Source organism: Microtus ochrogaster, unplaced genomic scaffold (assembly GCF_000317375.1).
Source record: "Microtus ochrogaster isolate Prairie Vole_2 unplaced genomic scaffold, MicOch1.0 UNK1, whole genome shotgun sequence".
NCBI lineage: Eukaryota > Metazoa > Chordata > Mammalia > Rodentia > Cricetidae > Microtus > Microtus ochrogaster.
The window spans coordinates 16572870-16598410 of NW_004949099.1; the positions used below are offsets into that span (position 1 = coordinate 16572870).

A 25541-nucleotide genomic window follows, 5' to 3' on the forward strand; every position below is an offset into this window, starting at 1 on the left:
AGACTCAGAAAGACAATTATCACATGATCTCACACATAAGTAGTTTTTACACATAAAACAAAGAAAATCAACCCACAAATCACAGTCCCAGAGTCATACACAGATCTAATCTACCTGGGAAGTAGAAAAAGACAAGATCTCCTGAGAAAATTGAGAGCATGAGGACCTTGGGGGAGAGTTGAAGGTGAGGGGAGAGGCAGGGAGAGGAGCAGAGAAAAATGTAGAGCTCAATAAAAATCAGTAAAACACATACAAAAACTGGGCCTGTGCAGGAAATAGAGGTAGGTGGGGAAAACTAAACTGAATGCTGAGAAAAAGAAGGAGGCATAAGGTAGAAGTCACGTAGCCCTGCCAGAGTCAGACGCCGGATCTTTAGCCAGTATAGCTACATGGTGATACACAGATTAATGGAGATGGGTGAAATTAATATGTAAGAACTAGCCAATAAGAAGCTAGAGCTAATGGACCAAGCAGTGATTTAAATAATATAGTTTCTGTGTGAACTGCCAGGCAGCCTGGAAACAAATAAGCGGCCTCTTTACAACAAGCTGTCACTTCAAAATGACTTTTTAGTTTATGGGGTCTCACAAACTTTGATTCAATTTTCAAGTTTGATTAATAATTCTAAAGCTAGTACTTTACTGATATGCAAAATCTGACAAACTGGGTATATAGAATTATATAAATATATTGTATGATTTTTAGTCATATTCATCATTCCATATAATTAATACAAGTCCTAATCTTACCTTTTAAAAATCTAATGTAGACTTTAACTGACACTTTAATTATAGATTATTTGCTTAATAGAAATTTATTTGCTGGCTGAGATGTGCTTAGTGATACAGGTCTTGACTATCATGGATGATTCAGTCCCTAGTTTCTATTTACAGTACCTCAAAGTAAGTAATTAAACAAGTAAAGATTAGGTAAGAGGTTTTTTTGCTGCCAGTAGCTTGCCTTCATGGGGAACTGACATTTTCTTTCTCTAGACTCTGACAGAGCAGTAACCATTGATCTTGATCTCTTTCTCCTGAAAAGCAGACTCTATAATTGTCATGGAACATGATCCCATGTAATAACTATACCTAAATACAACTTACTACCCAGCTTCTTTGGCTGTTATTGGAGCCAAGGGAATTTATGATTGGTTAGGTAAAAGAGAAGTACCAGATGGGACTTCAGGAAAGTCCTTTAAAAAGGAGACGTGTACCCATATTTATACCTTCTTCCTGCTCATCCTAGAGCTGTCACTCAGCAGCTGATGGTGAAGTAAGCAACAAACCAAGTGCCTGTGTCTCCACGGAGTGAGCCTAGCCTGGAATGACTACCCTTATAAAGCATAGCCATGCAATGAAAACTCAACCAATACACAGAGAAATAAAACCTTTTATAGTTATAATTTCTTATAAAATTGCACATGTAATACAAACTCACTCTTACTATTCAACATATCTACAATCATAATGTGTGTGTTAAACAATTATATCACTGTAAATTTATAATGCATGGGTAGTGCCTATTCCAATAGGTAAGGAAAACAAAAGTTGAGAGGAGTCACACAATTGAACTAGCAGGCAAGTTGTAAATTTCTGTTTTCGTTCCAAACTTACACTCTTTCCAGACCACCATTGTACAATGTGCAGGGTAAATCTCTTCTTAGGTGCCTGTGGCTAAATCTCTTAATCTTTTTAATCCCCATTTACAATTAAGATTATAGACCTCTGACTAGGATATATTCTGCTGTGAGGACAAGTGGGCTTACTATTGTGCAAAGAACTGAAGCCCTTGGAAAAGAATCACTCTAGGATTTATGTGCGTAACCAAAAGATTTAGTTAGTTACATAGGAGGCCTTGAATTATATAGTTATATTGGAGATCTTAAGGTCAAAACCAAGTATAAACTGTACTTGTTTAAGCATGTTTACAAAATCCAACTCCAAGCCAATTAATCACGTTCTCTTTCTGCTTAACCTGTGTGGTTGGCTTGTTTTGGACAAACCCACTTTAGAGTTTGCATTATTCATCTGCATTTGTGTCTTAATAAAGATGTCTTCTATTATATAAAGGAACAATTAAAGCTTGTGCGATTTTATGGACTCTTAGGACAATACCTCCAGACCTGTAAACCAAAAGCTGTTCATTTGCAGCAAGGTTCTGTTGTAGTTTAAGAAAAGGAAATCTATGGACCATGGCAGACGATTTTACCACTTGTTCAATGTCCTCCCATTCCCCAAAGTAATGTTTGTAATTCTGTGATTGAAAAAGCCTGAGCCCATCCCCAAGATGCTAGACTCCTGTACAAAATCTGGCACTGAAAAAAATCCCAGCGGTTCTGCTCTTGTGTTTGATTCCTCGTTAGTTAAAAGAATATTCAGAAGTAGATCAGCTTGTAGAGCTCTGTATGAGGTTTCCTATCTTTGCTACAATCTATTACTACAAATGTAAGTCCCCAACCTAAAAAACCAACATAGGCCTCATTGGCTAAAGTGGAGGTAAGGTGGTGACAGGATTGCATTCCTACTGAAGACCCAAGAATCATTTGGGCTTACCCAGACTGTCAGGGGTGGAAACCTGTTCCATAGCATGATGACAGGATGATGACAGGATCTCTGTATCTTGTAGTCTTCAAAGCATCAACCCACTGCAAGGTCCATTTCTGCTTTGGCTCTAATCTGCTTCCTTGATGATCACATCTCTCTAGCCATTATTTTGTCTTTCCTTTCTTTTCATTTAATTCAAAAGCCCAGCTGATTTGTTGCTTCTACTGAAGTTGATTATATAGGTTCATCTATTTTAAACTTGACAAATCAGCACAGGCAACATGGTTCAGTGAGTTAGCTCACTGCCACCACACTTGACAGTATTTTCGTCACCAGAACTTACATGGTCAAAGGAGATAACTGGTTGCCACAAGATGTCACAGGAGCAGAGAGGCACATATGTTCTCTCTCTGTGTCTCTCTTTCTCCTTCCCTCCTCTCCTTCCTCCCTCCTACTCTCCCTCCCTCCCTACCTCCTTCTCTCTCTTCCTGTTTCTCCTTTCAGACATCCACATATACTCACACACAAGTGAATGAATTTAAAAAAAAAATCTTGACAAACTGGCAACTTGAATTCCTTATTTAATTTCATTTTGTCAGTTATGTAGGTAATTCTGTCCTTCAACTTTACAGGATCTAGAACCAACTGGAAGACAGGTCTTTGTTGGAGTTTCTAGGTTGGGTTGAGGTGGGAAGAGCCACTCTAAATGTGAACAGTACTACTCAATGGGATGGGATCTTGGAGCTGTTGAAGAGGAGAAAAGAAACCGAGAAGTCTTTCTGTTTCTTGACTGGGAACACAATTTGAGCAGCTGCTGCAGCCACTACGCTCTCCTCTTTTTGATGGGCTGCACATTCAAACCTCAAACTATAAATCAAAATAAACACCTCTTTTTTAAGTTGCTTTTTTTCAGATCAGCCACAAGAAATGTAACTAATACACAAGTTAACACAACAAAGCCACAGGTTTCTAGGGCAAGAACATGAGCCCTATGCACCTATTGCTCAGCTATCACAAGCTCTGCAGGTAATTTCTGGCAAGAAGCAAGCATTTCATCAATAGCAATAGCAGCAACTATACACGCTAAATCTCTGGCAGGTATTGATCAGCATGCTTTATGAATATTCATACATTTCATCTTCATAACAGGCTTCTCGACATGAGGCAATAACTGTTAACCATCATCCCCCTAACAAATAAAGAAATAAGACACAGAGATGTGAGAATACTTCATAGAGCCAGGAAAATGCAGTGAACACACAACCCCAGACAAAGCAGGTGTAGAATCCAGGTATTTAATTAAGCTTCATTCTATCCCTGCATTCCAATGTTGTAATGAGAAAATGAAGAAAGCATTTGCTTAATTTAAATTCAGGAACAGCTAAATTATCCCAAAGTAGAAGAAAACAACATGTTCATTTCCCTTGAACAGGTCATTTTACCATCCTCTCTTATTTTGGGATGTAGTCTCACATATGGGCCCTGCATTCCTTAATCCTTCTGGCTGAGTGTCCCCAGAGGCCCACAGAAGACTGTCCTTGCCAAAGCAAACATTTTATGAACAGAAAGGTTTAAAAGCACAATTAATAGTGTAATGAGAGTAGTAAAGACAAAATTAGTAGTGTTCTGATTTGTAAATACACTATATTCTGCGTTATGCTTAAGTTTTTTATACTGTGTACATTTTATACTGAAAACCTATTTTGCTGATTGATCCAGTAAAGAAGAAGCAAGCAAAACAGTGTTTTGTAGGATAGAATACCTTGACTGTTCCCGCACCATGGTGTCTCCTTTTTTCCAGAAAGAAATTGCCCTTGGAGAGGCTCTGGGTTTACAATCCAAGATCACCAAACTGCCCACTTGCACCTGAACCAATGTTTTCATAGGATTCCTTGAAAAATCTGGAGCAGAAGCTAAAGAAGGGGTGGAGAGAGAAATGGATTGTTAATTTAATGAGAATGGGTGTTTTCTTAAATCCCTGTGGTTTGAAAGGCTCACTGTATCAGTGTTTTCCGATTCTGCATGGTACAGGAGATGTTGATGTTTGATTTGATATGTGTCATACACATGAAAGCAGTGTTGAAAAATTAATTTGTGCTATTATGTATCAGTTCAAGGTCTACACCTCAGTGTTCCCCATGAAGATTCTTTTAATGTTCACTGTGAGATGTAAAATAATTCAATCATGAGTTTATTAAAGGAAACTATTTAGCAAGCAAACTTAGGCAAATTTGTTCCATCATGACTAATTTGGTCTCTATTGGTCCTTAGGTCATAGCATCTAGTGAGGATCTGCCACTCAGAGGGAGCTGGCCAAATGTCTTAGAAAGAAAGCTTAGTTATTAACTAATTTTTCATCAGGTGGCACCACAAAAACACAGATGTAATTTTCAAGGATGTAGTAACACATTAAATACCATAATGTGCAGAAAACACTGTGCTTCATAGAAAAGACTAAGATGTCAACTTTTGGGTTACATAGTGAGGTGTAAGATATCATTGAAATGAAAAGATGTGCTCATCAGAAAGTTCATATGGGATTTCCCCTTTGTGAATGCCATTGGTTAATAAAGAAAGTGGCTTGGCCTGATAGGGTAGAACAGAGCTAGGTGGGGGAAAACTAAACTGAATGTAGAGAGAAAGAAGGGCGGAGTCATAGAGAAGCCATGGAGCTACCGCCAGAAACAGACATGCTGAAATTTTGCCAGTAAGCCACTGCCATGTAGGGATACACAGATTAATGGAGATGGGTTAAATTAATATGTAAGAGTTATCCAATAAGAAGCTAGAGCTAATGGGGCAAGCAGGGATTTAATGAATACAGTTTGTGTTTGGTTATTTCAGGAGTCTGGGCAGCTATGAAATGAACAAGTGGTCTCCCTACTACAGAAAGTCACAATTCCTTTTACTACACATGTATAAAGAAGGTGAGGAACCCGATTATCTCCCCAAATATAGAAATGTTCTTTCCTTTTTAATTTAAGACAGGGCCCCCTTCTCTAGCTGGCCTCCACTCACAATGCTCTTACCTAGAATACCAGTTGCTGGGATAACAGGTGTGAGCAACGACACCTAGATTTTTTTCTTTTCTTTTTTAAAATAGTATTTAATTTTTTATTTTATGTGTTTTACCGTTTTGCCTAAAAGTATGTTAGTATACCACATATGTGCAGTGCCTATAGAGGCCACATAAAATGGAGTTAGGTACCCTGGAACTGACTATTCACCAGGCAATTATCTACCATGCAGGTTCTGGGTATGGAACCAACATCTATGCAAAAGCAGCAACTTCTCTCAATGCTGAGCCATTTCTGCAGCCTCTACCTGCCTGGCTTCTAATGTTCTATGCTTTGGCAAGTCCCAGTGGAAATAAACTATTTGGCACATAGGCATTTTATAATAATTATAGATATTATGTGATTGAGTATATGGTTGTTCAACTACTGCCCTCATGGAAGAGTGGGCAGACATACTATAAGATCCAGTGGACCAGGAAATCTTCTGTGAGATTGTGCCTTCTAGCTGTGGCAGGAAAGCTGCATCCATGAAATCTCATCAACATGACTGCTTAAATAAGACTTTAACAATTCCACCAACAGTTAACCTGTCATTAGAAATCAGGAAATCTCATGAGGCCTCACTCCTATATGAAGAACAATAAACAACTGCCAAGAGAGGGAGAATTAGTCTTTCTCAAGTCTAAGCCTCATGGTTGGTTGTGAAATAATAAGTGGTCACATATATGTAGGTGACACAAGACAGACTCAGCAGATTGTATTCATTTTTATTTGTGTATATGTATATGTAACAACAACAGTTAAGAAAGAGGAGGCAGTGTATTTTGAAGGGAGCTTATGGCAGGGAAGCACATTGGAGGCTAGAAAGGAGGAGAGGGAAATGACATAATTATCATTTAATTAAATAAAAAGAGACGCATTCTGAGTTGGCCTTGTAAATTCAAATCCTATAAAAAATTTTTAGTAAAACCACAAGAATCTATATCTGAACACACTTTTTAATTTACACATCTTTTTCTTTTACTTTCTCATATAACAATCTTGCACCATCCTAGGTAAGAATCTTTCTTATTGAAAGAGGAATTAGACTATGACTCTGCAAGTTTTCTTTCTACAGAAGCATACGTTTCAACTTTTATCTGTGTGGAACCTCTCCTGCTTTTGCTGTAACATCTTACTTGTCTGTCACAGCTAACAAGAGGCAGATTTTCACTGACAATCCTGACAATCCTGGCAGTCATCCTGATATACATGAATCATTCCCAACCTTCAGACGTCAGAGACCAGAGATTTCTTCTCTTTTAATCTTGGCTTCTTCAACATCTCTTGTCATTCAGTACTGCATAATCATTTGCTGTGAGTGGCTCTCTCACCCATTGTAGAATATTTGACAGCCTCACTAGCCTCTACTATGGTGGCTATAGTATATAGGACTTCCATCCTTTCCCCAAACCCTAGTTAAAACAACAAAATCTACCCTCAAATATTTCAAAGTATGCCCCAGAGTGAAAGCATTCTTAAGCTGAACGCCACTGACTTGGATAAAGGGACCTCATAATCATCATCTCATCTGCACCAAATCAATAATGGACAACAGCACAAATAAGGGTTTACGGGGCCAAGGATGTAGCAGTGACACTTGCGTTTAAACAAACAAGACAGTCATGTTTCCTCCTCCTGAATGGACTGTGGTAATAAACTCAGTAAATTGGGAGGTATTCCTTGGAAACTGAAAATAATTGTGATCATTGAGTTCTGGTTCAAGTTATGCCTAAATCCAAATATTCCGTCTTAATTTCTGGAAACAATGAGTCCTTTATTTTTTCTGCATTTCCCTCCTTCCTTTCTGTATTTCTGCCAAGCTGCCAAGTTACTACTGTAGTTTCAGTCATGTGCCATCCCATTGCTCTTTGTATAAACACCCTAAACACTGCAAAATAATTTTTTTCCTTTTCTCAGACCTCAAGGGCAGGAAGAAGTAAAAAGCCATAATCTCAAATAAATAGGGGATCGTTGGTTAATTACATCTTCAATACACCCCATATCTGGACCTCCAAATGGGATTCATGAAGACCAAAACACCTTCTGAATCAAATATTTCTCATTTGCTTTTGTGGACCAGCAGTAGAGAACACTAGAATCCTGATAAGGAGCATTTCTTACTCTAGGACACTGTGGCTGGGTAATCATCCATTAGATGTGAAGGAACATCTTCTCTTGGTTTAATTCAACTTTGGAACTTAATTCTGGTCGCTATGGCTGCTTTTTCTTTGACATCATTTTAAATACACTTGTTTTGGCTTGACTTGATTGTTGATTGTTGTTGTTTGTTTGTTTTTTAGACAGAGTCTTATTCTTAGCTCAGGTTGCTTGGTAAAATGCCTGTCACTCCCTACATGACGCAGTCTGACCTCAACTTTGTGCCAATCCTCCTGCCTTCATCTCCTAGGTCCTAGGAGACTAGTATATTCTCTAATTAGAAACACTGAATATAAAACAATATTGTGTGTTCTATTAGGTGGTAAAATAGAATATAAAAAAACCTCAATATTTTACATTCTGGTAACAATGGAAGTTAAAGAGAAAAAGGTAAGATTAAATGCATAAAAAGTTAGTCTTACCTACAACTTTGAGCTCAGCACTGGAATAGATGAGCCCATGCTTGTTTTCTGCTATACACTGGAACATTCCAGAGTCTGTCACATTGAGGTTTGATATCGTAAGTGCACCATTTTCTATCTGTATTCTCTCCTGGATTGAAAATAACATTTCTTGCAGATAAATAAAATTTTAGGATTAAAATAAACACTGCTGACTGTCATTTCAATCACATAAAAGATGCTGCTATTTTCCTCTGACTGCTAGGCAGCCTGACCTGAGAGGTAACCTTTTCGTCTTTGAAATGGAAAAAAAAGATGCTTCAAATATACAAGTAAAAAATCAGAAAATAATTATCAAAACTAAAGGTGAAGTGCAGCACCCATTTCATTTTCAACTATGCTTAATGATTCAGACTGTGAGAAAATGTACTGGGAGGTTGACTTCCATCCTGGGAGGTAGAACAATTTTTCATCACAATTTATTTTTAAAATCATGTAAGCTTAAGACATTATAAATTCAGTGCATTGAAAAAAGTGCTAATAGAGTGCTAGGAAACCCACATACTTACCAAGTTTTTCTTTTCCCCAAGTATGATGGTCATATAGAGAAACATAAAGTTACACAATTGACTTAGTACACACAAGCACAGAAATAGATATGACAAGGCTGGAGAGAGGAAGTGAATGAGAAAACAAACACTCATCTATGAAGGCAGCCAACTAACAGATTTATTTATTCTCTAGACGACAAACCAAGGTATAAAACAGGAAAAGGAAACTAAATTCGATGTTGGATTAAAGTAAAGCTTTCTCTAACACAGATACCGCAAATCACTGTTTATATTAATACTATTTTATCAGCGCACAATAATCAATTCACCTTGAATTGCAACAGAGAGGAAATCCCATTAAAAGACTGGATGATTGATTTTATATTGATTTTACATGATTTCCCCATGTTGTGATATGCATGGCAAATGCCTTCTGCAGGCTCTTGTGACTGAACATGAGAAGGCTATGAAACTGGAATCTTTGGCCTTGCTGTGACAGGTGAGATGTGCTGGAGGTTAGTACTTGAAGGTGATATTTGCTTAGGTTCTAGTCCTTGCTCTAGGCTTCTGCTTCCTGATTTCTGCTGTTATAACTTCCCATCATACTTTCCTCATTATAAATATTGAAATTGTATACTAAAATAAATTCTTTTCATTTCCTATTTTAATTGCTTCTGTAGAAACCCTGTTCTTTGATACTAGGAGCTAAGCTGCCTTCTTGTGTGTGTGTATAGATTTGTGTGGACACCCATGCATATGGGTTCAAGGAAGCAAAGGACAACCCTGGGTATTCCTCAGCTGCAATCTATTCCCCTTTCTTGTCTGTAAGATAGAGTCTTACACTGACAGATATCCATATATTTCTATCTACCTAGCCCCAGAATCACAAGCATTTACCCTCATACTCAGCATTGTTTTCAACATGGCTGGAGAGAATTCAACTCAGGTAAGGCAAACAGTTGGGTCACTGAGCCTTCTCCTGAGACCTGATTTCTACAAGCTAAAGGAAGCAGACATTGAAAAAAGACAGGAAGAGTTGGACAAGCAGGTGTATCACCTCACCTCCAGTACCAAGGCATCTCCATTTTTCAGCCATCGGTAGGAAGGTTTGGGCTTCCCACTTGCCCGGCATTCCCAATAAAGACTGTCCTCCACAGCTATTTCCACATCTCTTATAAGTTGAACCCAATGAGGTTTTGCTATAGTTGAGGGAAAAAATAGATAACAGAAAGACAAAAAATTCAAATCATATATTAAATAAAAAAATAAATGGCTTATAAACAAGAATCAGAGTGCAAGTCATGGATTAACATGGGCGAGACTAGAATTATGCTTTGTTCACTGAGTAGCTAAATAACATTTCTAGATTTAATGACTATGTTGCAACATATTATTCTCTTCAGCCAACTTCATTTGGATATTCCTATTTTCAAATTCCTTATTTCTAGATTATACTCTTCGGAACTCTATTAATAGATAGTGATGCAGGTACAGAAAACAACTTTCCTCAAGTATATTTGAAACATTAAGATCATATCTCATGACAACTTCCAAGTCAATGACAACAGCTATTGGTCTTAATGATGAGCTAAATATTAATATCCATAGGAAAGAAACATCTATTGCTAAGGAAAAATATTTACTTTGAGTTAGAAAAAACTCTCAATTAAATACAAACTAATGAACAACATACATAACTCTCTGTGCATAAAAATGAAAGTACCCAAAGGTAGATTAAGTGTCCTTAATATGAATTGAGATCTTTTATCAGAAAAAAAGATGTAATTGAAGCAACTTCAAATTATGTATGCAAATCAGTTGGATCAAAATTAATGAATTCCACTTATGTTTTGCGAGGCACCTGGAAACTGCAGTTTTGCAGATGAAAGTGACACACCACTTCCAATGGAAGCCACTCAACACATGAATAGCCCAGACCCTGCAGTCCCTGCTTGCATTTCAGATCCAAACCTGGGAGGTGAGAGCTCTTAGAGGTTGCACATTGCATTATGCATGGGATGTGTGCTTCGGGATCTGCATTTGCTTCCTCCATATGGAGCAGCAGTTTATCTATTTCAGTTTAATTGCAACCACAGGAAGATTTGTTTTTTTCTTTCTGTCTCCTAGAATTGTTTTTATTTTTTCCAAAGTAATTGAAAGGAAACCATGGCTCCTTAGATTTTTTGTTTTTGTTGTATAATGTTTTTTTTTTCCTATATGAAACACAGTTAATCCTAAATGACTCCACTTATTTTATATAAAAACTCATTTTCTACTTTTAGGAATTATCAGAGCCACCCAGAAGGATACTACAGCTACACTGGAACAGAAACTGCTGACCATGGCCTGAGTCTCCAGTGGGAATCTTCATGGGTAATTCAAATATTCTAATAGTCATCTTTGCAGAATAGAAGAATATGTTGGTTTTCCAAACCAATCCTGAGACTAAAATTCCCACATTAATCATGAATTTTCTCCCTTAACCATAACTTGAAATTCAAATTATCTATCACACCATGTTACATGGAATATTAGAAAAGTCACCAAAGAGCTACATGACACTTACTGATGCTATGATATAATTTTAAGGTAAAATTGTGGGACACCTTCCATTATGCTCTCTGTGTCATTTACTTATAATTTATTTCTTAAGTGCATAAAACATTATTTACAGAAAGAACTAAGTATAGCTCCTGCTATCGGTTTCCTCTTGTGCATTAATGTCCATTCTTCCTTACAACCTAAGTATCATCAGTCTGTCATGCTGCTCTTCTAATTTTCTCTCAGTTCATCTTGTCTGTGAAATCAGGGAGGACTGTTCCAAAGGGAGGCTCTTGTCTAAGCCTATTTTCCCTTGCTACTGAGGACATTAGGGATGGACAGCTGTGCAAGGGATTAGGAAATGGTTTTTATGAACAGAAAGATGGGAGCACCTTGTGTGCTGCTCTTTGATGGCAACCACCTTGTGACTGTAGTGACAATTAATAGGTAGAAAGAGGAGAAAAGAGCCAAGCAGAAAAGATTTAAAAAGAGAGAGAGAGAGAGAGAGAGAGAGAGAGAGAGAGAGAGAGAGAGAAAGTGAGCCATGGCTTGAGGTTAAGGACTTAAATGTCATTTTAGCTTTAGACATGTTTTCAGGGGTGGGGGTGCATATGGTTCCTTTGTGGACAGGGATTATGGTGCATAGAGTTAAAAGCACTGAAACAGTAAACACAGCCATTCTCAACCTGTGGGTCTTGACTCTTAGGGGGGATCCAAAGACTCTTTTACAGAGGTTGCCTAAAACTATCTGCATATCAGATACTTATATTTGATGTATAATAATAGCAAAATTATAGTTGTGAAGTAGCAAAAAAAAATAATTTGTTTTTTGTTTTTTGTGGTCACCATAACATAAGGAACTATATTCTGGTGTTGCAGCAATAGGAAGATTGAGAACCACTGATTTAACAAGTCGGAAATTTTCTCACATGTGTCACTTCTGACTGTGTTTTAGGAGACTGCCTGTTCATTCCTGGATGCCCAGGTCAGAAATAACCACAAAGAAACCACTTGGCCTACTAGCTCTAGCTTCTTATTGGCTAGCTATTACCTCCTAAACTAGTCCATCTCCCTCCCTCCCTTCCTCTCCCCACCCCTCTCTATATATAATCTTACAGTCTGCCTATATTCTGTTAAGCCATTGCCTTAAAGCAGTTTCTTTATTAACTAACAGAAGCAACACATATACAGAAGGACTTCCCACACCATGAGCGTGCTGTGTTTGAGGAGTATATGAACAGAAAGAGTAAGATAATTTAGGGTATGAGAAATTTCCCTTGTGTGGGGGAGTAGGGGATTCAGCTGCTCAGGCATGGCCACCATGATCATCACACCACCACCATGATCATCACCACAACCACCACCACCCTCACCACTGCTACCACCATGATTATCACCACCACCATGATCATCAGCATCACCACCACCACCAACAACAACAGCAACAACAACACTACCATTATTTCCATAACCTGCCACCAACTTACAGCCACTGACATACAGGAATTTTTTTATATTAAATTAATTATGAGACAAGGTGGGAAGGTTATAAAACATAATGACTCGCACTATTAAAACATTCCTTCATTTTGCCCCTGACAGCTCCTAAAACCCTGAAATATAAGAAACATTAATCGTGTCGTAGGCAATATATTTACAAACTCAAACTGTTGAAGGAGGATCCATAACGATGTCTATAGATTTAACAGCTGTCTTGGCAGTTTCCTACCCTGAAGCATTTATGCACACTGTATACACAATCACGGAAAGCTGTTTCAATTACCAGTTGCTAAAATAAATAGGCTATAATGCAATTTGCCCTTCATAAAATTGGTGAATTCTTACTAGGTTTACAATGTCTCTAATAATTAAATTGCAAACATATTCAACGAGCTTCCATTTCCCTGCATTTTTACAGATGTATTTGGTACAACAACATATTTGCTCTTTCCAAACCATGTTTTCATCAAACCCTAATGGCATGTTTTAAACAAAGAAAACTTAAAAGACAAAAAGAATATCTCATTTTCTCAAAAAAAATAGACCTCTAAATAAAAGAAACATTACTCTTTCCTTCCCCAACCTGAGCAGTATATCAAACAAATGTTTTAATAAATTAAAGGAAGCAAATAGACTACAGATACATTATTTACATTATTGGATTAGGTGGAATATCCCCATATAAAACAACATCTTCAGTTTATTTGGTTTGTCTAATGTAATAATTGCAACTTTTCTCAGCAAACAGTTTTAATCTGCTTTTCAAATAAAGACACAAAACTACCTCTTCTAGAGGAGAAAGCGGCCAGAGAGCGCTGTCTGTTATATGATTAAGAGTGTGAAGGTCATGCTTAGAAAAAAATGTGAAAGATTTCATTATCATATGAATCACTTAAAACATAAAAGAATATGTCTTCAATTTGGTTGCAAAATTGCCTTTCTTTTTTACTTCTTCCTTCTCTGATATTTGTCCTTGCTTAACAAAATGAGAATAAAACACAGAAAATGACAAACTAAACTGCAGCTTTCTGCTGTAACTACCCCCACCAGCAAAACAGCCCTGAAAGAACAAACACTACAAGGCAAATTTCCTCCCAGCTGATGCTTACCATAGTAAGTGAGCCTTCCTCTTGCCACATTTTTCCCTCGTGAATTCTCAGCAATGCACTCGTAGGAGCCTGTATCTTCTTGCTGGAAGTTCGGGATTTCAAGCACCCCATTGAACTTCCTCAATTTAATTTTGTTGGGAAATGGCATCCCATCACTTCTTCTCCAATTAATCCGAGGAACAGGGCTGATAAGAAAATTGTCAAGTCAGCTGCTGTTCCCTGGAAATCTTACAGACTCCAAAACAGAAAGCTTTGGTTAAGAGAACCAAAGACACAGGTTTCAAATGCAGAAGACTTCTGGCTGTAAGTTATATAAGTGGATGCAGAGACTTAATTCTTGTTTGGATGTAGGGTCTCACTATGTAGTCCAGATTTGCTGCTCACTCTACTCCCTGCTGTTCCTGCTGCTATGACTTCTGAGTGAGGATTACAGGCAGGTGCTACCATGCCCAGGTTTATATCTTTGAGATGGTATTTTTTTTTTCTCGAGACAGGGTTTCTCTAAAGCTTTGGAGCCTGTCCTGGAACTAGCTATTGTATACCAGCCTAGCCTCGAACTCACCTGCCTCTGCCTCTGCCTCCTGAGTGCTGGGATTAAAGGTGTGTGCCACCACCACCAGGCCGAGATGATATTTTAATGCAATAAACTGTTCATCCATGTCAGTCAACTTGTTTTTTAAGTGCAGAAAAAAATGACATATGAACAATAGTAAAAGACAAATATTTTTCTGACTTAGCTTATGGAATTGGTAAGGCATTTTCAATTTCTCCAATTTTTTTAGAGCTTCAAAACACATCATTTAAGTATACTTTTCTGCATCTGCTTATTCCTTTGCACATTGTATTCAAGAGACTGAAAATTACGTAATAAAGAAGGTGAGGTAGACAAATAAATGTAAATACATATCATGAAAGAGGAAAAAAAGAGAGGATTGGCTATAAGTCATGATCTAGTGTAGCAGAGGGCAGAAAAGAAATGGAGGATGTAAAATCTTTTAAAGTATTAATTTTAATTCCATAGTGAGATCTAATATCTTGTATTATACTTCAAAATAAAAATATTTTAAAGGTGTAAATAAAAATAAATTATGGTACTAAGTACGAAAAACTAGAACCTTCCCTCCCTGCTGATAGTAACCTAACAACATGTGAGATTTTTAAATAACTTACTTCCCAAGGGCAAAGCATTCCAACTTCACAGTTGAGCCTTTAGCTGCTGGAAGAGTTTCTGGAAACTGGACTTCTATTTTAGGTTCATATTCACCCATGACACCTGTGAATTCACAATTTAAAATTGGAAGAGTCATTGTTTCCTATGGCATCATTTTGTGCTTGTAAATAAAACTTTATTAGGTTCCCTTATGAACATACTACTACTTTCAGTGACTGGAATGACTCACTGAACAACCCTTGACCAAATATGCACCTAGAATAACATTTTAGAACTCTGGATTCAAAAATATTGCAATGTGCAAAACATTTTAAAGAAAACCATTGAAATGCTATATTCAATGTATACATATATATTTAAGATGAAATCTGTAACATATCAATCACTCCTGAAATTTCTTATAGTATAAAGATTATAGCAGGCAATTTGCTAAATTGTACCCTCATTACATAAGTGTCAATTTTAAACATAATAAATGGCTCCCTGGAACCAAAACATAGTGATTTAACATATAGGTACATTTTGATTCAATTATACCTGACTGGAAAGTGCTTCCATATTTGTGTGCAAGACATTATGGTGTATGAGATATGATTTAATTTAATAAGTCAATTACCCAGGCATGTAAATCGGTACCCCCCCCTTTTCCTCTCCAAAGGCAAATGTAGTTCATGTTGGTTTTAAACCCACTGTGTAACCCATAATGACCTTGAACTTCTGAACCTGTTATTGCCCTGTCTCCAGTTGTGTGACTATAGGCATGTGCCACCATTTCCATTTTGTGCAGTTCTGAGCATCAAACCGAGGGCTGTGTATATGTGAAGAAATTATTTTACACAGTAAGCCATACCCCGACTCCTAAATTGATTTTCTACTGAATCTTATAAATACCTCTTCGGTAGTGATCAGGAAGGCAATGTCACAGAATTGCTTTTAAAATTTCATTTTGTGAAACTTTCTGGTTTATAATAAAACACTCACAGCTGACAAAAATGAAAACAAGTAACTTCATAGGCATCCTTTGTAGGTCTCTTACCATCAGAGCGTAGCACCAAAGGGGTTGGCGAGCCCAATACTCTGGCATTTGTCACAGTGCTAGTCACAACACACGTGTAATTTCCCACATCAGATGACTCCACCTTAGCTATGTAGAGGTGCCCTGTCTCTTGAGAGACAAATCTCCGCATGTCTTCTTCAACAAATGATGGATACTCATTGAAGACCCAAGCGTATGACAGGTCTAACAAAAGAAGAAATACATTTCATTACTTAGCAAAGTGTGCCAGAGTCAGTTGAAAGTGTACAAAAGTGATGTTTTCTTGAAAGCCATGTAGAAGAGAACTTGATTAGGCATTCAGTTTATATTGCAATGGTGAACACTGCTGATTGGCATTCTAGTACACATAGCAGCTTCGCATTCATTGTAGTCGCTCTTCTAGGTTATGCTTTTATACACTTTGTTGGCTTTGCTCTTGTTCCTTTTTAATTTATGTCTCTATAATTCTATATCTTTAATCACCAATCACATTATAGCAATCACTGACATCCAATTCATAACAGTTCCTTAGCTTTTTATGAGTAACACTTAGTGACTCAATCTCAACACATGTTCCTCCCACAAACTCTGCCAAGCTCTTGGGCATCTCTGGCTCCTGGGTCTTTGTATGTGATGATCCTGAGCTCACAAAGACTTTTGTCTTCTTTGTTCTTTCTTTATTCTTCCTCTTCTCTCTCTGTCTCTCTCTGTCCTTCCCTCCCACCCCTTCCTCTCTCTCTCTGGCTAAATAGCCACATATTTATCATATATACTATTGGGTCTCATAAAGACATACACGTAAAGAAAATATTTTGACCATGTTCTCACATATGCCAACAGTGCCCTTTTGCTACTTCCCTCCCATTAGTCCCCTTTCCTAATGAGTTTCACTTCTTTTTTCATGTCATATATATATATATATATATGCTTTTATGTATCAATGTGAAATCTAGGATCCATAAATGTGAGAGGACTCTATATACTGCTCATGGGAATGTAACTATATTTTCAAAAAATCTTTTTGAAGATCTTTGCTGGAATTAACTAATGAAGTAAGGCTCGTGAAAGTACAAAAGAAAACAGAAAAAGAAGGAAGCCAGTAAAGCAAACACAGAATCTATGACTTATAACACTTAATTCTCAGTAATTTGAGGATCTAAAACCCAGAAGCTTAATATTATTTAAAGTTTGACATTTATTCTATTACTATAAATTTAATGAAGTACAAGTAAAAAAGATTTGAAGCACAATTAGATCATAAAATTTCCTTTTTGGAAAGAATGGATAATCACTTGATATAGAGCACTATGAAAGGAGGCAGGAAGTTTGGTTGAGAGATGCTGTGAGTTTCAGGGGAAGGGGATATAAACTTCTTTCATGACTGAAGAGTAGACATAAATATCAAGGGAATATTCAAACACACAAGGATGCAAGCCCCCCGGGGAGAGCACAAAGCATATAAAAAGCCAACAGAATAAGAATATTTGAAGAACTTGGCAGTAACAATCCACGGTGATGTCTATGACAATGCTCTATCTCACCCGAGGAAACACATCGCACATTATATATTCATAAATGCTGCTTTCTTTTTTTCAAAGAGTGAAGAATACTTTATGAGGGTGTAATTAAGTCAACAATGAGATAGAAAATTCTAAAGTTGTTTGTTGAATTTTATGAAAAAAAAAGAAACCTCAAACATTCATTCCCGTTAGTCTCTTGCCTATCCCCATGTTGCTTATTACTCTCATAATTGTACTACATAAATCTTAAAGAAAAATAATGTTGAAAAGGCAAGATAAGCTTCTTCTGCACTTGGTAAAACTGGCTGTTGCTGCAGCAAAGGCTCTTTACGGTTCTCCTGTGGCTCTCAGCCAATGTTCACCTTTCAGATGTCCCCTCCACCTCATTTTGTTTAATGGAGAGAAAGCATTCTTTCTGTGCTTATTAAAGTGCTCAAGACAGCGAGTTAATACAGTAGTCTTTCTTCCATTATCCAGCCACATTAAAACTTTGTTCCCAGTGTAGGAATTGGGCAATCAAAATAAACTGAAGTTTATCCAAAATAAGAAGAATTGAAAGAATTCAGCATAAGTGTTAGAAAACCAAACATACAGTAAATTCATGCAAGCAGTTTCACACAAGGCAATAGGTATATGTAATACCTTGGAAAAATATCAAGAGTAATTTTAACTAAAACATTCATTGCAAAATAACATGTATCACATGAGTCCACTTACTGTTTTTCTTCTCAGGATAAAAATACTAGCACCAAAACCAATACAGTATTTTAATATCACCCAGAATGGGATGATTTTTGTCTTTGTCATAGTAACAGCTCAGGGAAACTAAAGAAAGAAATCAAACATATCAGTCTATACCTCTGGGGTACTCTGGTAGACATGGGTGGCCCCAATCATGTCCTACTGAAAAGAACCTGTTGCAGGGAAGATAGATAAATGTCTTCTACATGCATACTAGAGGAAGGGGCTACAGATACTATCATCCAGACTCCTCCCAACTCGCTGAAGTCACTGAGAGTGTTGATTCTCACCATTCCTGCTTCGTGTAGGGTTTTTCCTATGGACAATTCTGTTTGGAACACTTAGCAGATAAGTTTTCAAAACATTTTCAGATCTTTGCTGCAATCTGACTCTTCTCTTTTTTGTTGACAGATATGTGAACTGATTCTCGGTCGGTTCTTTTTGAAACTAATCCTTCCCCCTCCTGCTTTTACAGGTCCTCCCCAGGAATCTTGTTCAAGTCTGATGATCCTTTAATCTGATTTCAGTGTTTACTTCCCAGGAACCTGAACTGACTTGGTTGCTGACATTGAACAACAGACTTTTCTCTATTTAAAACTGTCCCTTCCCTTTGATCTGGAGGAAGGGTCTCTTCAGGCTCATCAACTTTCTTTCCCCGGGACAATTGCTCTTCTCTTAAATTCCCATCGAGATAATACCCTTACCTCACTTCCAGGGTTTTCAAATATGATGGCCTCTGTCTGAAAGAGCAGAAAAGCTGCTCGGTACTCCAGTGTGAAACAGTAGAAGGCTCTCTGCCTCTGACACTGACACCACAAAAAGAGGAAACTGGTTCCCTGTTAATGCACTTAGTGAGTAGAAGGAATGAAACTCCTCATAGTGAAAAGGGCAAAAGGCAAGAAGCTGCTGTCTGCAGCAGTGAGGCCTCACACTCTCCCTTCAGGAGTTAGTGTCATCAGGCAGACACAGAAGTCTCTCACAGACCCATGCATAGACAGCCTCTAAATTACAGAGATGAACTCCAACCTTAAAACATCACCCAGGACTAATTCATATACAATCTTTATTAAATGATGCATCATAAATATTTTATGCTGTAAAGGGTGATTTTAAAGTTTCATAAGCACTTCCTTTATCTAAATATCCCAACAGTACAGTTTCTATATGTTAAATCAGGCACTCATTTATATGGAAGTGAATAATAAAATAGAGCTCCGTTCTAATATACCCTCAGAAGAGTCCAGAGAATAATGGCTCTTGACCACTAATGAACAAAAACAGCAAGAAGAAACAGAAGTATGGAGAAGAGGCTCTTTGTAGCTGGAAGAGGAAATACTTGAAATAGACTTTGAGATGCAAGTAGGGGGTGAGGAAGCATGTGCTCGGTGAGGTTTTCATGTATCTAAATCAAAACTCAAGAGTTTGGGTGACTCTTAGTGTATTATGCAGAATAACTGACCCTAGTACTCCACACCCAGCCCTGCAAACCTAGGGATGTGTCCTTAGGCAAAGAAGAGGGACTCTGCAGATGTAAGCAACATACGGCATTGAGATGGGAAGATTTTCCTGGATAATCTGAGCTAGTCAAGAGTCTTTGTAAGGATGATAAGGAGCAAGGGGCAGCAGGGCAACAACTAAGAAGAAACTCTGCCCATCAGAGCAGGAGTTTTCATTTTCATATAGAGATATTCAAGATACCATGTTCTGGGAAAAGCTGTGACTGCAGGTATACTTTAAATAATGACAGGGCAGGCAACAGGAGCTCCCCTCAGCCTCCAAAAGAACAACAGGAATACATATCTGCCTATATCTTGACTTTAGTCAACGAAACTGATAATTTGATTCTGGACTTCCATATACCTGGGTTACTAAGTTTGCAGGCATTTGTCAGTGCAGCACTGGGGAAGTTCTACACCTGGCCATGGGGCTACACAAAAGATGTGCTGTTAAGGACATTGCAGTGAACCTGAATGTGCCTAATGTAATCAATCACTGGGATCCTTCTAAGGAAAGACACACAGGAAGGTCAGAAAAAAGGCTGACTAATGAGCAGAAGTCTGAGGGAGGTGATTACTTGCCCGAGGCCAAGAGCCAAGGAATCTAGGCAGCCACTGGCAGCTGCCAAAAGCAAGGGCAACAAAGCCCTGGCCAAGGTTCTGGAAAGAATACAGCACAAGCAATTCCCAGTACCATGCTGTCAATCTTAGGAAATTCCTGTTGAACTTTAATGTTTTACAACAAATTCATGCTGGTTTTAGTAACTGTGTTCTGGATTAGTAACAGCTTTAGTAGAAAATCAGCAATATTGCTAATAGTCAACAACAAATAAATGTTTACAATGTTTCCTGGATTTACTTCTATAGTTGTCATAAAATACCGTGGCAAAAGCAATTAAGGGGATAAAGGTTTTATATTAGCCCACAATCTCAGAGAATAGCCTATCATTGTGGAAGCTAAGGTGGGAACTTCAAGAGCTACCCACAGCCACAGGCAAAAGCAGATAGAATGCACATATGCTCACTCACCACTGCTGTTGTCTTTATACAGTTACACAGACCAGGACCCAAAATTAAGGGGACAATGCTGCCATAATGGACAGTACTTTCATTGCAATGAAAGCATCCAAAACCACTGCTACACATGCTAATGGGTCAACATATTTAGATAATTTCTTCATGAGACTCTTACTAGGGAACTCTAGATCATGTCAAGCCAGCAATTAAAAGTATCCATGACATAATACTATGTATTCAAAAAATCTCCCAAATAATAGAAATAAAAGGAGTGATGTGAGGCCGAAGTTAGAAAGCCAAAAGGGAAATCATGCTTTAAAGAATATAATTATAAGGATTAATATATAGGAGGACAGAAGTGGAATATTCCAAAAGAGAAAAGTGACCACAGCTCTCAAAGTCAACTAGGGATTACTTTTCACAAATATTCAGATCTTTAAAGACTTACTGAAATGATTTATACCTGTGTCTAATTCTGCTTACAATGTCATGAAAAGTGAGTAGAAGTTTATACTACCCATCTTGTTTAAAGACATTTTTGTCTTAAAGGAAAATCTGCATGAATTTTTTTCATTTGCTGCTTTATGAGTATGTTAAAATGTATAAGTCATAGGTCTGATTAAAAATATTTGAGAATTACATAATTTATTATATTTTGAATAAAACAAAATAATATCTACTGTAATATTATGAGAGTTTACTTCTAATAAATTTCATTTTCCATAAGTGTCAATTGAGTACTGCAAAGCCAAATATGTATCAGTTCAGAATCCTTTGAGGGGATTCAGCATCATTTTATATAAAATTATAAATAAGATATAATGATAATTTCATAGACACCAATAAACGAGACTCTACAAAACCTTTCACAACATGTTGAAGAAATCATAAACACACTATGGTTAAAAAAAAAACTTGACGGCTAGGTTTTATATTAACAAAGCTATAAGGCTATAAGGAATAGCAAACATTTTTTATTACTAGGAAGGTATAAATAAATGGAACATAAATAAGCCATAAATAAAGAGAACAAAGTTCTGAAATTCAGGCTTTTGAAAAGTAGTCCATGATGGATGATGTCACTTTGTCAGCCACATTCCTTCCCAGGTCACTGAAGTGTACGACTGGCCAATTTAACATGAAATATGCCACTCTGGTGTTTACCTGGAGAAAATATTAATGCACACACTACCGACATTAGAGGGTTTGTTTCTAGTTCCATTATGAAATTCTATTATGAAGGAGATTTAATCCTGAGCCCAGGCATTTTCTAGAAGAAATCCTGTCAAACAAACGTGCAGTTAGGCAAAATTGTAAAAGTAACTTGGGCCATTTTCTGTGGCGCCAACTGGGGAAGTCTGACCTATTTTTAAGATGAGACATATTTAAAAGTGCAAGGAGGCATACTTAATGTCATTCGAGATTTTTTATCAGTGATTCAAACAATTGAAAAGAGGATTCTGCTCTGAGGCTTACAGGTGATCCCACATGGCTGACAGTCTGGGATACAGTGCACATCCTACAATCTAAAATAAGGCTAAAGCAAGAAAGAATGGTCAAGTGTTAGGAGTTAGCATGAGGCATCAGAGGTATTCCTTAGATTTCAGGGGGCTGTTGTTCAAAAGCTATTTTATAAATAGTTATTGTATACAGCAGATTTCTCTGGATGATTATGAGTATCTATTGAACCAATTTTGACTTTGAGCCCTGTTAAGTCTGACTTGTGAGTTTCTAAGCAGAACAGTGTTAAGGCCTGAAATTATGATGCTTTTAGGCTAGTCCTGGGTGGACAGTTAGGATCCTATGCATGGCTAGGAGTCACATCTAATCCTTAATTGCTTATAAACCGAATGGTTTAGAGTATTCTTCCCCACTCTCTTTGCCTCTCCTTCTCTCCCTTTAAATCAGATGCCCCATTTTTCTTTTCCTTTGGTACCACTGCTATTGACACTGATAGAATGGACTTCTTGCCTGCCTATGTTCCTGGCATCTGTAAAGATCACTGCTTATTGCTTTCTTTCGCATGCTATTTTCAACAAATTTCCCCATGTCCAATCACCATGTCAAGTTGTTTACACCGGATTGACCTTATTCTTCCTTTTTTTAAACAAAGGAGATCTCAAGACAAGAGGGTGAGAGTTGGAACCATATGCAGTGGCAATCAGATTGTCCATCAGTGGCTTTCGATACCCAAGAAGAAGTGGCAAAACCATTGCAAGACTTTGACTGACATCCTTCCTCCCACGAGGCTGATGAATGCAGACCATTACTAAAAGAAATCAGTTTACATTTCCCCAGGGGGAAATGAGTTCAAAAGAACTAGTGAGAATTATTGTGATATCTATATCTATATATCTCTGTCTCTATCTATATAATAAGTTGTTCAGGTCCCAGATAGAATCTTGATTCAAGAAACTTAATCCCCCATTTATATGGAAAGGGAATTGGTACGATGTTGGGACTGGGGAAGAAAATCATAGAACAACAGTTCAAACGTTTGTATTTTTCCTCATCTCTTACAAAGAAATACTTGACTAAACCAACTTGGAGGAAGAAGGATTTCTTTTGACTTACCATATTAGGTACTGTTGTGACAAGGAAACTATGAAAACAGGAGTGTGAGTCAACCAGTTATATCCTACAGGACAGTCGGGGAGCAGGAAAAGGGGAATGCTTAAACTCAGCTGGCTTTCTCCTTCATCCCTTTTCTGATCCTTGCCAAACTGTGCTGCCCACATTTATGGTAGCTCTTCACCTCATGTAATCCTTTCTAGGAAGGTGTTTCTTAAACCAATCAAGTTTATATATCACCACGACAGTATTTAAGACAGAATTGGTTGTTTCTCCATTTTTATTATATAAGAATTCAAATACCATGAAAAAAATATTAGGAAGCAATTTTAAGATTAGTTCCAAAGTAATACAGGAAATTATTGGTTTCATAACCAAAGCCTTCTTGAACCGAAAAAGCAAAGTGCTTTGTCATAGGGAATTTTCACTTGGCAATGCTTGATACCACATGCGTGTTGTTGTGCAGGCCTTAAGCATCTGCCAAAGTGCTGTATCTTTGGAGACCCACTTTCCTCATTACTCACAGTAACTAGTGAACAAGTCTTATGGTTTCGGTGTCAGTAAATAGCATTTTCTTTTTAAGTGCAGTCTAGGAGATATAAGAAACCTTACAGCTCACGGGAGTGCTAATTGGAGCCAATTATACTTTGATTGACCTACCTTGCTATTAAAATGATATGCAAAATTTACACTGCCCTTGCAAAATGGAAATTTCTTCAGAACAAACTAACTACAGGAAGCCTTCCCTGTAATGAATCTGAAGGTAGTGCTTTTGGGTTATAATTCCCACATCAACTCTAAGAGGCTAATTCCGGAGAGGGTCTGTGTAGGGCTGCAAATGATTCAAAAGAACCCCAGAGTCATGAAAAGGTGCAATAAAATAGCTGAAATAATTAAAGGCAAAGGAAACAAGGAACAGATTCACAAAATGTAGCCCATTTCTCATTAGGTCTGATTTTCCATTTATGAAACTTTAAGCTCCCTTTTAAAGAATGCCATGGGAACATGATTGCTCTCTTCTATGTGCCTGGGCTTTTAAAACAAAATAAAACGTCAATTTTCAGTGGTAAGTAGAAATGAGATCATTAGAAGATGAAGTCACCCTACTGTATGTAAGGCTCTCAGTTTTTCTTCTTTTCTCCTGAGTGTTTGTGTGTGTGTGTGTGTGTGTGTGTGTGTGTATGTTTGTGTGTGCATGAGTGTGGTATGTGTATATGTGTGTGGAATGTGTATGTATCTGTGTGTGGTTCATGTGTGTGTGTTATGTGTGTATATGTCTGTTGTATGTGGTGTGTGTGTGTGTGTTGTGTACTTGTGTGTAGCCTTTATATGTCAAGAAAGGGTCTCTTCATCTCAAGAGTTTACAGGTCTAGCTATCTACCTTGCTCTGGGATCCCTTATCTCTATCTTCAGAGCACTGGAATGACAAGCCTGCCTCGTATACCTTATACTTACAGGAGTTGTGTACATATGTGTGTCTGAGGAGAGTTCTTTAGTGACTGAACTATGTCCTTAGATCAATAAGGGACTCCTTACCACTGATAATACATAATCACTCCATAGGAAGTTGGATAAATTCTTGAAGTATATTTTTTCCTTTTGCTCTTACACACACACACACACACACACACCTCTGCTGCTGTTACTTACCTCATTAGCACATCAAGTCTTCAATTAAACCTTACACCTTTGTTGAACAGTGTGGCACACAATTTTAATCATATCACTCAGGAGGCAGAGGCTGGCAGATCTCTGAGTCTGAGGCTAACCTGATCTACAGAATGAGTTCCAGAACAGCCAGAGCTACACAGAGATATCCTGTCTCAAAACACTATGCAAAATAAAATAACAGCAATATCAAAGACCCTTACCCTTCCACCTTTTATTTGACTTTTCTGAAAGAGAGGATAAAATAAAAAGAGTTTCATTATAAATCATATAATGAAAATATTGAAAAGGAGCCTGATTTTAAGCATTTGATTAAATATTATGCCTTATCATCTAATAAATGTAAGGACAAAAAGATTTTTATAGACATCAATAATTAAGCGCAATTTCTAACCATCCTTCCAATCAGGTGGTGCTCTCAATAGATGGCAGTTTCTGTGACCTTAGAGGACACACTGGA

The 25541-nt window shown here is 37.5% G+C and overlaps 1 protein-coding gene across 2 annotated transcripts in view; it reads right to left on the bottom strand.

Moving 5' to 3' along the window:
- The window catches only part of Cntn3 (contactin 3), a 374705-nt gene that overhangs the window by 101305 nt on the left and 247859 nt on the right, over positions 1-25541 (bottom strand). For both annotated transcript variants that reach the window (XM_026788227.1, XM_026788228.1), the window contains 6 exons: positions 16069-16272; positions 15032-15134; positions 13862-14046; positions 9774-9910; positions 8182-8311; positions 4306-4456 (listed from right to left, as the gene is read on the bottom strand). In XM_026788227.1, coding sequence (XP_026644028.1) covers positions 4306-4456; positions 8182-8311; positions 9774-9910; positions 13862-14046; positions 15032-15134; positions 16069-16272 — 910 coding nt within the window. The remainder of the gene's footprint in view (positions 1-4305; positions 4457-8181; positions 8312-9773; positions 9911-13861; positions 14047-15031; positions 15135-16068; positions 16273-25541) is intronic.